The sequence below is a fragment of the Aquarana catesbeiana genome, linkage group LG13 (assembly GCF_042186555.1).
Source record: "Aquarana catesbeiana isolate 2022-GZ linkage group LG13, ASM4218655v1, whole genome shotgun sequence".
Taxonomy (NCBI): domain Eukaryota; kingdom Metazoa; phylum Chordata; class Amphibia; order Anura; family Ranidae; genus Aquarana; species Aquarana catesbeiana.
In genome coordinates, this window is record NC_133336.1 from 13125005 (window position 1) to 13141546 (window position 16542).

General features: G+C 41.3%; 1 protein-coding gene across 1 annotated transcript in view; it reads right to left on the minus strand.

Moving 5' to 3' along the window:
- Positions 1–9696: 9696 nt before the first annotated feature.
- TUNAR (transmembrane neural differentiation associated intracellular calcium regulator) overlaps positions 9697–16542 on the minus strand; it is a 70348-nt gene continuing 63502 nt past the window's right edge. The window contains exon 2 of the mRNA XM_073610818.1: positions 9697–10687. Coding sequence (XP_073466919.1) covers positions 10502–10687 — 186 coding nt within the window. The 3' untranslated portion in view covers positions 9697–10501. The remainder of the gene's footprint in view (positions 10688–16542) is intronic.

Here is a 16542-nt window from a genome sequence, read left to right on the forward strand (position 1 = left end):
GAAGAATGTTCCTTACATTGGTGATCAGTGAGAAGAATGTTCCTTACATTGGTGATCAGTGGGAAGAATGTTCCTTACATTGGTGATCAGTGGGAAGAATGTGCCTTACATTGGTGATCAGTGGGAAGAATGTTCCTTACATTGATGACCAACATTCTTCCCACTGATCACCAATGTAAGGAACATTCTTCTCACTGATCACCAATGTAAGGAACATTCTTCTCACTGATCACCAATGTAAGGAACATTCTTCCCACTGATCACCAATGTAAGGGACATTCTTCTCACTGATCACCAATGTAAGGAACATTCTTCCCACTGATCACCAATGTAAGGGACATTCTTCTCACTGATCACCAATGTAAGGAACATTCTTCCCACTGATCACCAATGTAAGGGTCATTCTTCCCACTGATCACCAATGTAAGGTACATTCTTCCCACTGACCACCAATGTAAGGGTCATTCTTCTCACTGATCACCAATGTAAGGAACATTCTTCCCACTGATCACCAATGTAAGGAACATTCTTCCCACTGACCACCAATGTAAGGGTCATTCTTCTCACTGATCACCAATGTAAGGAACATTCTTCCCACTGATCACCAATGTAAGGGTCATTCTTCCCACTGATCACCAATGTAAGGTACATTCTTCCCACTGACCACCAATGTAAGGGTCATTCTTCCCACTGACCACCAATGAACAGAGCATTTTTCCTTTCTATCACCTATAAACTGGTTCTATCAGAGGACCTAGACCTGAAAATAATTTCAAAGGTTCTTTGGGGTAACATTTCTGAGAGAGGCTGCTGTAGACGGTGGATTATGGGGCTCCCAGAGTTCTAGAAATTATTTTGTATACTTTTTGCTCATTATGCATTTCTACTAATGTTCTTCTAAGGCTCCCTTAAAAAAATGTTACAATTGTATTTTGCTCAGAGCACAAGAACACCCAACAGTCCAATTATCCTGTTTCCAGCTGTCATTACCCCAGAGGGTCACAAGCTTCTTCCATCAAGGACTTGTCATGTTTGAAACATTTGTTCTGTAAAGATACAATGTTAATATTTCTCTTGTTGTTTGGGAAATGGGAATCCATTTGTTATTACAAATAAGTTAGAGATCAAACCAGAATCCATTTATTAACAATTCTCGGTACTTCCAAGGGGGCTGCGATTTATTAGCTTGCAATGACAACAAATATGTTGTCACTTAGAACATACTTGAATTTCCCTTAATAACATACACTTCTTTTCTCTATTGAGCATACGTGAGATATTAGACTCGACTAATTTCTGCTGACGCCTCCTGAATGTATTTTTTTTGCTGATGGATCCAATAACATATTGCATTGAAATACTAATTTCTCTTGGTAGTTTTGTTAGAACCATTTTTGCAGCAACGTGTCCACAAAGACAAATGACCTCCTATTTATATCCTCCTCCAGCTGCGAGGGACTACAGGTCTCAGCAGCCACAGCTAGTCAAGCATGTTCTTTGCAGGCTGAGGTGCACCATTTGCCCACTCTTGGAGTAAACAAAGCTGAATATTGACTAGTTGGCTTGTATGGGTTAAAACATGTCTAAAAAAACATAAATGTAATATATCAGGGTTTTCTAGTCCTTAGATGTGGTGCCTGCATTTGTTTTCTTTTTTTTCCAGGCTTTTTTTTTTGTTGCTATTATCAGCCTCATATAGAGCAGCCAGCGTAATACACTATATTACCAAAAGTATTGGGACACCCGCCTTTACACAAACATGAACTTTAATGGCATCCCAGTCTTAGTCCATAGGGTTCAATATTGAGTTGGCCCACCCTTTGCAGCTATAACAGCTTCAACTCTTCTGGGAAGGCGGTCCACAAGTTTTAAGAGCGTGTCTATGGGAATGTTTGACCATTCTTCTAGTCTTCATGTGTGGCGGCAACCAGGTGAGGAGTTCAAAGACAAGTGTGTCTTGCCTACAGTCAAGCATGGTGGTGGGAGTTTCATAGTCTGGGGCTGCATGAGTGCTGTCGGCACTGGGGGGCTACAGATCATTGAGGGAACCATGAATGCCAACATGTACTGTGACATACTGAAGCAGAGCATGATCCCCTCCCTTTGGAGACTGGGCCGCAGGGCAGTATTCCAACATGATAATGACCTCAAACACACCTCCAAGACGACTACTGCCTTGCTAAAGAAGTTGAGGGTAAAGGTGATGGACTGGCCAAGCATGTCTCCAGACCTAAACCCTATTGATCATCTGTGGGACATCCTCAAATGGACGGTGGCAGAGCGCAAGGTCTCTAACATCCACCAGCTCCGTGATGTCGTCATGGAGGAGGGGAAGAGGACTCCAGTGACAACCTGTGAAGCTCTGGTGAGCTCCATGCCCAAGAGGGTTAAGGCAGTGCTGGAAAATAATGGTGGCCACACAAAATATTGACTCTGGGCTCAATTTGGACATTTTCACTTAGGGGTGTACTGACTTTTGTTGCCAGCGGTTTAGACATTAATGGCTTTGTGTTGAGTTATTTTGAGGGGACAACAAATTTACACTGTTATACAAGCTGTACACTCACTACTTTACATTGTAGCAAAGTGTCATTTCTTCAGTGTTGTCACATGAAAAGATAGAAGAAAAGATTTACAAAAATGTGAGGGGTGTACTCACTTTTGTGAGATACTGTATATATATATATATATATATATATATATTTATATATATAAATTGAATTATGTTTTATAAACAGGGAACTTTTTTTAACATGCTTGCATGCACATACTTTTCAGACCTACCACCAATTTTAAACTCTCTAGTTTTTTTTTGTTTTTAAATATGTGCATTATTCTGTTTATTTTTTTTTTTCATTTATACCCCCTTCCAGATCAGACTTTTTCTGGCACTTTTTGTTTACATGTAACAATCAGCATTTTTTTTGCTAGAAAATTACATAGAACCCCCAAACATTATATATTTTTTTTAAAGCAGAGGCCCTAGAGAATAAATTGGTGGGTTTTGCAATTTTCTTTTGGGAAGGGTCCTATACACTGACGTTATTGCTGCTGCGACCTCACGGCAGGAGCGGTGTGTTTTCTCTTTGTAACTTTACAAGTTTTTTATGTTCTTTTTACACATGTACTCGCAATTTTATCGAATAAATGCTACACTATATTAAAGTGGAGGGCCACCCTGAAAAAAAAAAATTGCACCAAAAATCCTAACAAAAATTAAAAAAAAAACATTTGAAAAATTTTTTTTTTTAAACTTACCTGAACCCTTGTTACTAGGCAGTCTTCCTAATCTGCCTGTTCCTATTCGCCGGCGTGTTCTGCTCCTAGCTGAGCGGCCCCGTTGCCTTCTGGGAACTGTGTGTGTTCCCAGAAAACCACAGGGCCATTCACAGATCGCCGCGCCGCTCGCACGTGCGCAGTAGGAAACTGGCAGTGAAGCCGCAAGTCTCCACTGCCTGTTTCCCTTACCAAGGATGGCGGTGCCGGGACCCAAGAGCCGAGTCTACTTATTTAAAGTCAGCAGCTACAGTGTTTGTAGCTGCTGACTTTAAACATTTTTTTTAGCTGTCCGGAATCCCGCTTTAAGTACATTTTTGGCTCCCGGTGAGATTTTTTTATAGAGTTTTTAGCCCCACTGAAGGGGCACGTGGATTCATTGCTGTCTACTCCACTCCCACCTGGATGATGATTGCTGATGCAAGACCCCACAAATTCTTTGAAAAGAGAAGTTTTCACAGACTTTACAACTTGCTATCACTATGTATTGTTTCACTTTATGTTCAATCATACATTGATGTTTTTTTTATATTCACGTTTTTTTTCACTTGGGAGAATCATTTACTCTATTTTTAGCGCTTTGCTTACTTGATTTTTTTTTTGTTGCAATTTTCTATTTATTATTTTTGTACAGTATGTGCGCAGTGTTTTTTTAAACGCAGTTTTTTGGGAAAAAATAAACTTTTTGGAATTTTATTGCCGAAAAATGCAATACACAACCCAATTTTTTTGTAATATATAAAAGATGTCCACTACACTACACTGTCCACTACACTGACCACTATACTATACTGTCCACTACACTATACTGTCCACTACACTGAGAACTAAACTGTCCACTACACTACACTGTCCACTACACTGTCCACTACACTATACTGACCACTACACTACACTGAGAACTATACTACACTGACCACTACACTGTTCACTACACTGACCACTATACTATACTGTCCACTACACTACACTGACCACTATACTACACTGTCCACTAAACTACACTGACCACTATACTACACTGACCACTATACTACACTGTCCACTAAACTACACTGACCACTATACTACACTGTCCACTACACTACACTGACCACTACACTACACTGTCCACTAAACTACACTGACCACTATACTACACTGTCCACTAAACTACACTGACCACTATACTGTCCACACCACTACACTGACCACTACACTATACTGACCACTATACTGTCCACACCACTACACTGTCCACTACACTACACTGACCACTACACTACACTGTCCACTAAACTACACTGACCACTATACTACACTGTCCACTAAACTACACTGACCACTATACTGTCCACACCACTACACTGTCCACTAAACTACACTGACCACTATACTACACTGTCCACTACACTACACTGACCACTATACTACACTGTCCACTAAACTACACTGACCACTATACTACACTGTCCACTAAACTACACTGACCACTATACTGTCCACGCCACTACACTGACCACTACACTATACTGACCACTATACTGTCCACTACACTATACTGTCCACTACACTACACTGACCACTATACTGTCCACTACACTATACTGTCCACTATACTGTCCTGGCTACAGTCTTCCTATACTGACACTACATACGGCGCCTCTCCCCCCCAGTCCGTGTCCATCCATTCCTCACCTTCTTGTCCTAAACTACACTGACCACTATACTACACTGTCCACTACACTACACTGACCACTACACTACACTGTCCACTAAACTACACTGACCACTATACTACACTGTCCACTAAACTACACTGACCACTATACTGTCCACACCACTACACTGACCACTACACTATACTGACCACTATACTGTCCACACCACTACACTGTCCACTAAACTACACTGACCACTATACTACACTGTCCACTAAACTACACTGACCACTATACTGTCCACACCACTACACTGTCCACTAAACTACACTGACCACTATACTACACTGTCCACTACACTACACTGACCACTATACTACACTGTCCACTAAACTACACTGACCACTATACTACACTGTCCACTAAACTACACTGACCACTATACTGTCCACGCCACTACACTGACCACTACACTATACTGACCACTATACTGTCCACTACACTATACTGTCCACTACACTACACTGACCACTATACTGTCCACTACACTATACTGTCCACTATACTGTCCTGGCTACAGTCTTCCTATACTGACACTACATACGGCGCCTCTCCCCCCCAGTCCGTGTCCATCCATTCCTCACCTTCTTGTCCTGCATCGGTCCGGACTCCGGAGGATAGGAGGAGGAGGAGACAGCGGCCCCAGCGGCTCACACTTTCCAGTGCTTGTCTCTCCCGCGCTCTGGCCGCCATGTTCAGTGTTTCCCAGGGCACTGTTATTGGTCGTATGGGGGTCATGTGCTGAGGCGGGACTTCAGGAGCAACCGCGATCGCGGAGAGGCCAGCCCCACGTCGCACATGACCCCCATACGCCCAATCACAGGGCGCCGGACACTGAACATGGCGGCCCGGGCGCGGGGGACACAGGAAATTAAAATTAGGAGGAGGCAGTCAGTAGTGACACTACTGGCACAAAATTTTGCCCCCCTAAATGTCGTGCTCCGGGGCCACGGCACCCCCCCCGCACCCCCCACGCTACGCCACTGTGTGCAGGTACTTACTCTATAACACCCCCAAATCCCTCCTCTTCCCTTTAAAGCATCCAAAACACCAAGATTGGTGAGATCAAATGCTTTCGATTTTTTTAAAATAGCGCCATTGACATCTGGGTAAACTGGAAGGGATGTCATGACTTCCAGGTTACTATAGCGGACAGCCAATCAAACCTGAACCTGACTTTGTTTGGCTTCCTGACCAGCCAGTGTATCCGGTGGGACGGAAGAGCCCAAGCAAGCCATGGAAGATGGCAGGAGGGGGGAATTCCCTCTCGCTGTTTGTAAAAGCAGTCCAGCAGGTAGTTAGCCGCTAGTATTGCTTTTACAAGAGAGCTGACCAGCAGCCTAAAAAACGGTCCCGGGATGATGCCTCCAGCTGCAGGAACTTAGAACCCTTAAATTGGTGGGTTTTGCAATTTTCTTTTGGGAAGGGTCCTATACACTGACATTATTGCCGCCGCGACCTCACGTCCGAAGCGGTGTGTTTTCTCTTTGTAACTTTACAAGTTTTTTAATGGCCTTTTTGCACATCACTGGTTGGGAAGTGGATATTTACACTGTTTTTATGCTTCTTAGTCCTGATGAAAGGGGACCCCCCTCGAAACATATTGGATTGTTGTCTTCGGCCTTTCTGATGACATAAATATTCTTCGACTCCTCTATCTTTGGTGTGGTGATCGTGTGTTTCCTATTTTAAAAAACAACAGCAGTTCTACATTGCGGGACCTAGCCGCAACTGCGAGCCAAAGTTTTGGCTGGTGGTTGTGGTACGGCCCCACTGAACCCAATAGGCGAGTTTGACGGGGTGATTAACTGTCACATCAGTCTGATGAAGGTAACGTCTCCTGAAACATATTCCCAGCATTCTTTGTGGTTTCATTGTACTCATGGCGGTGTTCAGGGGCGGGGATTCTCTCCACTGTGGATACGGTGGCTAGATCGGCCCCAGTCTCGGCTTATTGGCGGCTCTGCCGGCATTGCACCACAGAGACATTTCTAACATACCCAGCTGGTCGATCCTTCCATCTATGCGGTGCCGGGACAAGGTCATCCAGCACCCAGGGCAAAGATACATAAATAACAATAATAATGATAAAAACGTATTATTATTATTATTAATTCATTCTGTTCCATTTGTTTAGATGCGGCAGTCGTTATTTTGGATAATTCAGAACTTTGGATAGATTCGGCCCCAGTTAAAAATGCTGCGGCTGTTTCATGTGACCAACCCCCCTTGCCCACCCACCTGTCTGAAATTATTTTATTACCAGTGCCTTCCTGTTCTAGTGTTTATTGTACTCATAGGTGTGCGCAGCCTCTTGCATTAGGGTGTGCACCCCAAAGCTCTAATACATATGCATGTGTATATGTACTGATGGTGTCAGTAGGGCAGTGGGCAGTGTCAGTAGTTTTCTTAGATTTGAAAAAAAAATATTTTATTTGGTAACATATTTTTTTGGGATGAAATATCAGTGGTCTAAACAGGGGGGAATATGCACCACACAAGGCGATTAGGGTGTGCCCAGGCACACCTGACACACCCTGTGCGCACGCCTATGATTGTACTGGAGTCACAGGGACAGGAAGTGGAGAAAAATGTCTACATCGGGGTCTAGACATGTGCAATTTGTTTCGTTCCGAATTCATCTTTTTTAACGAATTTCAACAAATTCGTTAATTCGGATATATCTGAAAATCCGTTTAACAAATTTTTCAGAATATTCGTAAATTCATAAATTCAAAAACTCTAAAATTCGTAAATTCGAAATCCAAAAACCTGAAAACCCTGAAAAAATCTGAAATAATAACTAACTTATAATAACTTAACTATTACTAACTATTAAATTATAAGTATTGGAGTTTCCTTTCAAATTTGGCTGTTAGTGAACAAATACAAATTTATCCGAAGTTACGAATTATCCAAAATAACAAATGCCGCATCTAAATGAATGGAACATACCAAATCAATAATGATAAATAACAATAATAATAATAAAAACATATTATTATTATTTATTATTAATTCATTCCGTTCCATTTGTTTAGATTCGGCATTCGTTATTTCGGATACTTCGGAACTTTGGTTAAATTCAGCCCCAGTTAAAAATGCTGCAGCTGTTTCATGTGACCAGCCCCCCCCCCACGCCTATTTTTACCATGCCCCCCCCCGCCCATCCACCTGTCTGAAATTATTTTATTACCAGTACCTTCCTGTTCTAGTATTTATTGTACTGGAGTCACAGGGACAGGAAGTGAAGAAAAATGTCTCCATAGACGTGTGCAATTTGTTTCATTCTCAATTTGTTTTTTTTTAATGAATTTCAACAAAGTCGTCAATTCGGATACATCTGAAAACCATTTAACAAATTTTTCTGAATATTTGTAAATTCGTAAATTCATAAATTCGAAAATTCGTAAATTCGAAATCCAAAAATCCAAAGATTCGAAAATCTGAAATAATAACTAACTAACAATAAGTTAACGAAATAACAAATGCTGTATCTAAACGAATGGAACATAACAAATTATTAATGATAAATAACAATAATAAAAACGTATTATTATTATTTATTAATAATGCATTCAGTTCCATTTGTTTAGATTCGGCATTCGTTATTTCGGATAATTCGGAACTTTGGATAAATTCGGCCCCAATTAAAAATGCTGAGGCTGTTTCATGTGCCTATTTTTACCATGACCCCCCGCCCATCCACCCACCTGTCTGAAATGATTTTATTACCAGTGCCTTCCTATTCTAGTGTTTATTGTACTGGAGTCACAGGGACAGGAAGTGGAGAAAAATTTCTCCATTGGGGTCTAGACATGTGCAATTTGTTTCATTACGAATTTGTTTTTTTAGTGAATTTCAACAAATTCATTAATTCACATATATTTGAAAACCCGTTTAACAATTTTTTTCGAATATTCGTAAATTCGTAAATTCATAAATTCGAAAATTTGAAAATTCGTAAATTAGAAATCCAAAAATCCTGAAAACCCAAAAATTCGAAAATCTGAAATAATAACGAACTAATAATAACTTAACTAACTATTAAATTATAGATATTGGAGTTTCCTTTCAAATTTGGCTGTTAGTGAACGAATACTAATTTATCCAAAGTTACGAATTATCCGAAATAACAAATGCCGTATCTAAACGAACCGAACGTAACAAATTAATAATGATAAATAACAATAATAATAATAAAAACATATTATTATTATTTATTAATAATTCCTTCCGTTCCATTTGTTTAGTTTGTTTAGATGCTTCATTCGTTATTTTGGATAATTCTGAACTTTGCATAAATTCATATTCATTCACTAACAGCAAAATTTGAAAGAAAAAAATTAATTCATTTTCGATTCATTCATTTTTTTTTTCAGGCAATTCGTAATGATCGCAATTCGCAAATTCGTAAATTTGAAAATTTGAAAATTCGAAAATTCGAAAATTCTAAATAAGAAAGAAAATCAAAAAAAATAACTAACTAACTAACTAATAATAACTAACTATTAAATTATAGGTATAATTTAATAGTTAGTTATTATTGGTTAGTTATTCTTTTGGATTTTCTTTCTTATTCAGAATTTTCGAAATTTACGAATTTTCAAATTTTCGAATTTACGAATTGCCATCGAATGACCCAAAAAACAAATCACTATCTATTTCTTGGATTGCTTATATTTTTTGGATAAGAGCAGCATTCACTTCTACTTGGATATGGGACTTTATATTTTTTGGAGGGGGGATTATTAATTTTTTTGATTTTTTTAAATTTGTGAATTGGGACTTATTACTTGTTTATATTGTTCAATATTGATTTCATTATGTAGGGGAATCTTTTTTATGAAATATAAATTTGGATTTTTTTTCACATTTTTGAATATATTTTTCTGGGTATATTTTTAGTTTTTTTTTTTAATCACATTATGCACACTAAGTACGGTATATTTTCTATCGTGTTGTAATCATTTAGCACCACGCCATTTAATTTATTTACTACACACACAGAGTTTATCTCATAAAGAGTCGTGATAAAGAAAATTCCCTTTATTCGATAAGAAATCCCATGTGTATTTGCCACATGCAAAAAGTATTGCACTTACTTCAAAAGTACAGGTATGAACATTCATGTCAACAAGTTAAAATCGAAGTATAGCAAGAAAAAAAAGAAAGAAAGAGAGAAAAAAAAAATATATCTTTCATTTGCAAACTGAGGCGGCAAATTGTCTGTAGGCAGCGCCGCGCCCGCCATGTGACCACAAGAACCAGATAGAAAACAAAAGCATAACATTTACACGGCGAATGGGCCGATGGGAAGACACTCCGCTTCTATGGCACCTAATAATAGATTTCATGGTCCCTTGTGGACTTTGTCCAAGAAAAAAGTGAAAAAATTGTTCGTTTTGCCGCCAAGGAGAAAGCGGTTAAAGTTTGTGCTTGTGGTTTGAGTTTGCTATAACTTCCAGTCTGGCCCAAAGTTTTTGTGGATTGTCTGGAATGTGAGTCTGCGTGCCATCCGCGAGTTATAAAGTAGTATATATGTAGACGAATATGATGACCAGCAGGTTGAGTATGGTTCCGATGATCCCCAGCATGGCCAGGATTGTCTCCTCTTTACTTTCTTTTTCTTGGCTTCCTCTGTCATCTTCTCCTCCCCCAGGGATGACCATTTTGGTCAAAAATTCCAAATTTCCCTTCCTCTGGTTCACCTAGAAGAAGGAAAAACAGGGTAATGGATTATTAACCACTTGCTTACCAGGCACTTAAACCCCCCACCTGTCCAGACCAATTTTCAGCTTTTAGCGCTGTTGCACATTGAATGACAATTGCGCGGTCATACAACACTGTACACAAATGAAATTTTTATCATTTTTTTCCCCACAAATAGAGCTTTCTTTTGGTGGTATTTGATCACCTCTGCAGTTTTTAGTTTTTGTTACAAAAATTGAAAAAGACCGAATTAAAAAAAAAAATTTTTTATATTTTTTAAATATTTTGTTATAAAATTTTGCAAACAGGTAATTTTCCTCCTTCATTGATGTATGCTGATGAGGCCGCACTGATGGGCACCAATAGGTGGCAGTGATGGGCACTGATGGGTGGCAGTGATGGGCACTGATGGGTGGCAGTGATGGCAGCACTGCTAGGTGGCACTGATTGGCACCATTGGTGGGCAGTGATAGGTGGCACTTGTGGGCATTGATAGGTGGCACTTGTGGGCATTGATAGGTGGCACTGTGGGCACTGGCAGGTGGCACTGGCAGGCACAGATAAGGCATATGTGCCTCCTTCCGCTTCGGGACCGATGTCTCTTTAACATAAACCTGTGATTGGCTTTTTTTTCTCCTCACGCTGACAGCGTGAGGAGAAAAAAAAAACAATTACCGAGCTTTTGTTTACATCATGTGATCAGCTGTCATTGGCTGACAACTGATCACATGGTAAGGTGCCGGGATTGGCCCCTTACTCGGATCTGTGATCATCCGAGTCTCCGTGACTCGGTGATCACAGCGCGTGCAGCGGGGAGGACGTCCCATAACGGCCTCCCAGAAATTGAGGTCCGAGCTGTGGCCGTCATTCGGCTATGGCCCGGACCTCAAGCGGTTGCTCGGGGTTCCTTGAGCTGAGGCTGATTGACCTCCAATATGATAGTAGCTGAATAAATATGTAGCTAATGCCACCTGGCAGGGCAACAGCATGACACCAATGATCTTTTTAGCTGTCTGTAAGGTTGTCATTCGTCTAATTGACCACCAATGTAAGGAGCATTCTTCCCACTGACTACCAATGTCAGGAACATTCTTCTCCCTGATCACCAATGTAAGGAACATTCTTCTCCCTGATCACCAATGTAAGGAACATTCTTCCCACTGATCACCAATGTAAGGAACATTCTTCCCACTGACTACCAATGTAAGGAACATTCTTCCCACTGACTACCAATGTAAGGAACATTCTTCCCACTGATCACCAATGTAAGGAACATTCTTCTCCCTGATCACCAATGTAAGGAACATTCTTCCCACTGATCACCAATGTAAGGAACATTCTTCTCACTGATCACCAATGTAAGGAACATTCTTCTCACTGATCACCAATGTAAGGAACATTCTTCTCACTGATCACCAATGTAAGGAACATTCTTCTCACTGATCACCAATGTAAGGAGCATTCTTCCCACTGATCACCAATGTAAGGAACATTCTTCTCACTGATCACCAATGTAAGGAACATTCTTCTCACTGACCACCAATGTAAGGAACATTCTTCCCACTGATCACCAATGTAAGGAGCATTTTTCCCACTGATCACCAATGTAAGGAACATTCTTCTCACTGATCACCAATGTAAGGAACATTCTTCTCACTGACCACCAATGTAAGGAACATTCTTCTCACTGATCACCAATGTAAGGAACATTCTTCCCACTGATCACCAATGTAAGGAACATTCTTCTCACTGATCACCAATGTAAGGAACATTCTTCTCACTGACCACCAATGTAAGGAACATTCTTCCCACTGATCACCAATGTAAGGAGCATTCTTCTCACTGATCACCAATGTAAGGAACATTCTTCTCACTGATCACCAATGTAAGGAACATTCTTCTCACTGATCACCAATGTAAGGAACATTCTTCTCACTGATCACCAATGTAAGGAACATTCTTCCCACTGATCACCAATGTAAGGAACATTCTTCTCACTGACCACCAATGTAAGGAACATTCTTCCCACTGATCACCAATGTAAGGAACATTCTTCTCACTGATCACCAATGTAAGGAATATTCTTCTCACTGATCACCATTATATGGAACATTCTTCCCACTGATCACCAATGTAAGGAACATTCTTCTCACTGACCACCAATGTAAGGAACATTCTTCCCACTGATCACCAATGTAAGGAACATTCTTCCCACTGATCACCATTGTAAGGGACATTCTTCTCACTGATCACCAATGTAAGGAACATTCTTCCCACTGATCACCAATGTAAGGAACATTCTTCTCACTGATCACCAATGTAAGGAACATTCTTCCCACTGATCACCAATGTAAGGAACATTCTTCTCACTGACCACCAATGTAAGGAACATTCTTCTCACTGATCACAAATGTAAGGGACATTCTTCTCACTGATCACCAATGTAAGGGACATTCTTCTCACTGATCACCAATGTAAGGAACATTCTTCCCACTGATCACCAATGTAAGGAACATTCTTCTCACTGATCACCAATGTAAGGAACATTCTTCTCACTGATCACCAATGTAAGGAACATTCTTCTCACTGATCACCAATGTAAGGGACATTCTTCTCACTGATCACCAATGTAAGGAACATTCTTCTCACTGATCACCAATGTAAGGGACATTCTTCTCACTGATCACCAATGTAAGGAACATTCTTCTCACTGATCACCAATGTAAGGAACATTCTTCCCACTGATCACCAATGTAAAGGGAATTTTTTCCCACTGACCATGAATAGAGTGGTTTTAGCAAGGGTTTCTCAAAACCTGAAAATGATTTCAAAGGTTCCCTCACGGTAAAATCATTGAGAAAGGTTGCTAGAGAGTTATTTTACAAAATATCCAGTGGTGGTGGCCCCCCCCCTCTATCATCAATAGGTAGATTCATGCATTGCATGAATCTATCTATGGCCACCGCTGCCACCCCCTATTCAAGCGCCCAGCTTGAATTCAGGCGCCTGAATTACAGCGGCGGGTTTTTTTTTTAAGAACCTGATTAGAGCCATAGAGTCTAATAGGCGTCAAAAAAGGTAAACAACGAGCACCATGCTTGCCGCTCCCAGTTCACCCAGCTGTGTTAGAAAAGCAAATGAATATTTGCTTTTCTCCGCCAATCAGGTGCTCCTGTCTGTTACCCATCACCTGATTGGCAGAAATGACAGGCACTGTGATTGGACACCTATCAGTCGTCCAATCATAGGAGAGGAGAATGGGAGAAGAGGTCGAACACATGGAGGAGCGGCACCACTTGCCGCCCGCTGCAGCCACCCGCTGCCCAAACGAAACAGGGTAAGTGCCGGGCAGACGGCGGGGGGCACAGTGGCAGCATTCAATGGGCACAGTGGCAGCATTCAATGGGCACAGTGGCAGCGTTTGATGGGCACAGTGGGAGCATTTGATGGGCACAGTGGGAGCATTTGATGGCACAGTGGCAGCATTTGATGGGCACAGTGGTAGGATTTGATGGGCACAGTGGGAGCATTTGATGGCACAGTGGCAGCATTTGATGGGCACAGTGGCAGCATTTGATGGCACAGTGGCAGCATTTAATGGGCACAGTGGGAGCATTTGATGGGCACAGTGGGAGCATTTGATGGCACAGTGGCAGCATTTGATCGGCACAGTGGCAGTGTTTGATGGCACAGTGGCAGTGTTTGATGGGCACAGTGGCAGCGTTTGATGGGCACAGTGGCTGCGTTTGATGGGCACAGTGGCTGCATTTGATGGGCACAGTGGCGGTGTTTGATGGGCACAGTGGCTGCATTTGATGGGCACAGTGGCAGCATTTGATGGGCACAGTGGCAGCATTTGATGGGCACAGTGGCTGCATTTAATGGCACAGTGGCAGCACTTGATGGCACAATGGCAACGCTTGATGGCACAGTGGCAGCATTTTATGGGCACGGTGCTGCGCTTGATGGGCACAGTGGCGGCGTTTGATGGGCACAGTGGCGCTGTTTCATGAGCACAGTGGCTGCGTTTGATGGGGTTTTTTTTCAGAATTTTTCAGTTTGTTTGCGCCCCCCCCCCCCAAAAAGAAATTTAGAGCGCCAGCCGCCACTGAACATATCCAAACCAATAGTACACACTTTCTACTATATGCTATTGAAGTTTTAATTCAGACAAACCCCAGTGAACTATGTATACATTTCCACTGATAAGTTCCTTGGAGTCCTACCTTTCCAGCTTACACAACTTTAAAACCCTGAAAAAGGGGGAGGTACCCAAGCGTGTGAAATGCGTTAGCTGATTTATTTTATTGTTACTCCTGTATGAAGTAATTGAAAGCCCTCTTGGACCCTACGATCATTGGTGCTCTTATTATATTTTCTACCCTTAATTTTAGATCATAAAAGAGATGTTTGAATTTCGCTACTGACGTAAAATTAGAACTTACTGACTGAGCGTGCGGAGCGTTCCCAAGTTCCAAGTAAAAAAGAAGAAGCAATTCCCGGATCATTTGGTGGAACCAATTACGGTAACAGTATCAGACATCTCTCATAGCACATTGGTAAATAGCTGGCCAACGAAGAAATGCTTCCTCAAGTGCAATAATAAAAGCCAGCTCCGGCTGCACTGAGCTTATGTAATGTGAACAAAAGCAGAACCAGGAGCAACAAACTTGTCCGCAATTATTAGATTCAAACTGCAGGCGGACAGGCTCCTTCAACAGACGCTGTCACTTCCTACATTTCACCGAAGATCTGCTGGAGTCCCCTCCACCGGCCGCCTGCCTGACACCCTCCTGAGATCCGCTTCTTGGCCATACAATGTTTCTATCTTCATCTTTTTTATTTAATGTGTGCCCCGCCCCCTGAAAACAAGATCCTCCCCGTTTTTTTCCCCTATTTTTTTGGTTTGAGTTTCCCCGCACATGATTGGTTGTTTGGAGTACAGGCTATTTTTGATTACTTTAACCACGTGACCTCCAGAAGGTTTTACCCCTTTCATGACCAGGGCATTTTTTTTTGCTATTCAGCACTGCGCTACTTTAACCACTTCAATACCGGGCATTTTCACCCCCTTTCCGCCCGGGCCAATCTTCAGCTTTCAGCGCTCTCACACTTTGAATGACAATTGCGCGGTCATGCTACACTGTACACAAATGACATTTTTATAATTTTTTTCACACATATAGAGCTTTATTTTTGTGGTATTTAATCACCTCTGGGGGTTTTTTTTAATTTTTTGCTATATAAACAAAAAAAATACCAAATTTATTTGTATTTTTTAAAAACACATTTTTCTTATTTTATGTTATAAAATTTTGCAATGTCGGGACAGTACAAAATGCCAGGACAGTACAAATACCGCCCCAAATGATCCCTTTTTGGAAAGCAGACAGTCCAAGGTACTTAGTAAGGAGCATGGCAAGTTTTTTGAATAATTTGGAAAAAGATTTCAAGCACAATTTTTTTTTGTTTTTACATATTGTCCCCAGTGCAGCATCCTCATATAACTGGTGTTGTGGTGATCAGAGATCCTGACTGGTGACACTAGGTAAAAAAAAAAAAAAACAATTTCTTTCTTTTTACTTTTTTACAGTTTTTTTCTTTTACATATTGTCACCTAGAATAGTTCAGTGTCTGTCAGGTAGATGCATTCAGGCAGCTGCGCCTGATTGCCTCCACACACCCCCGGTACCGCCCCCAATGTTTTCCAGGCTCTGCTTGCCCATCTGCGGGCACGGGTCCGACACGGCGGGTGGAGGGGGGGAGAAGAGCAGACACATGTCCACTTATGTCCATACATTCAGTGGAGCACTGAGCACTACATTCAGTGGAGCAATGAGGAGCCAATGAGAGT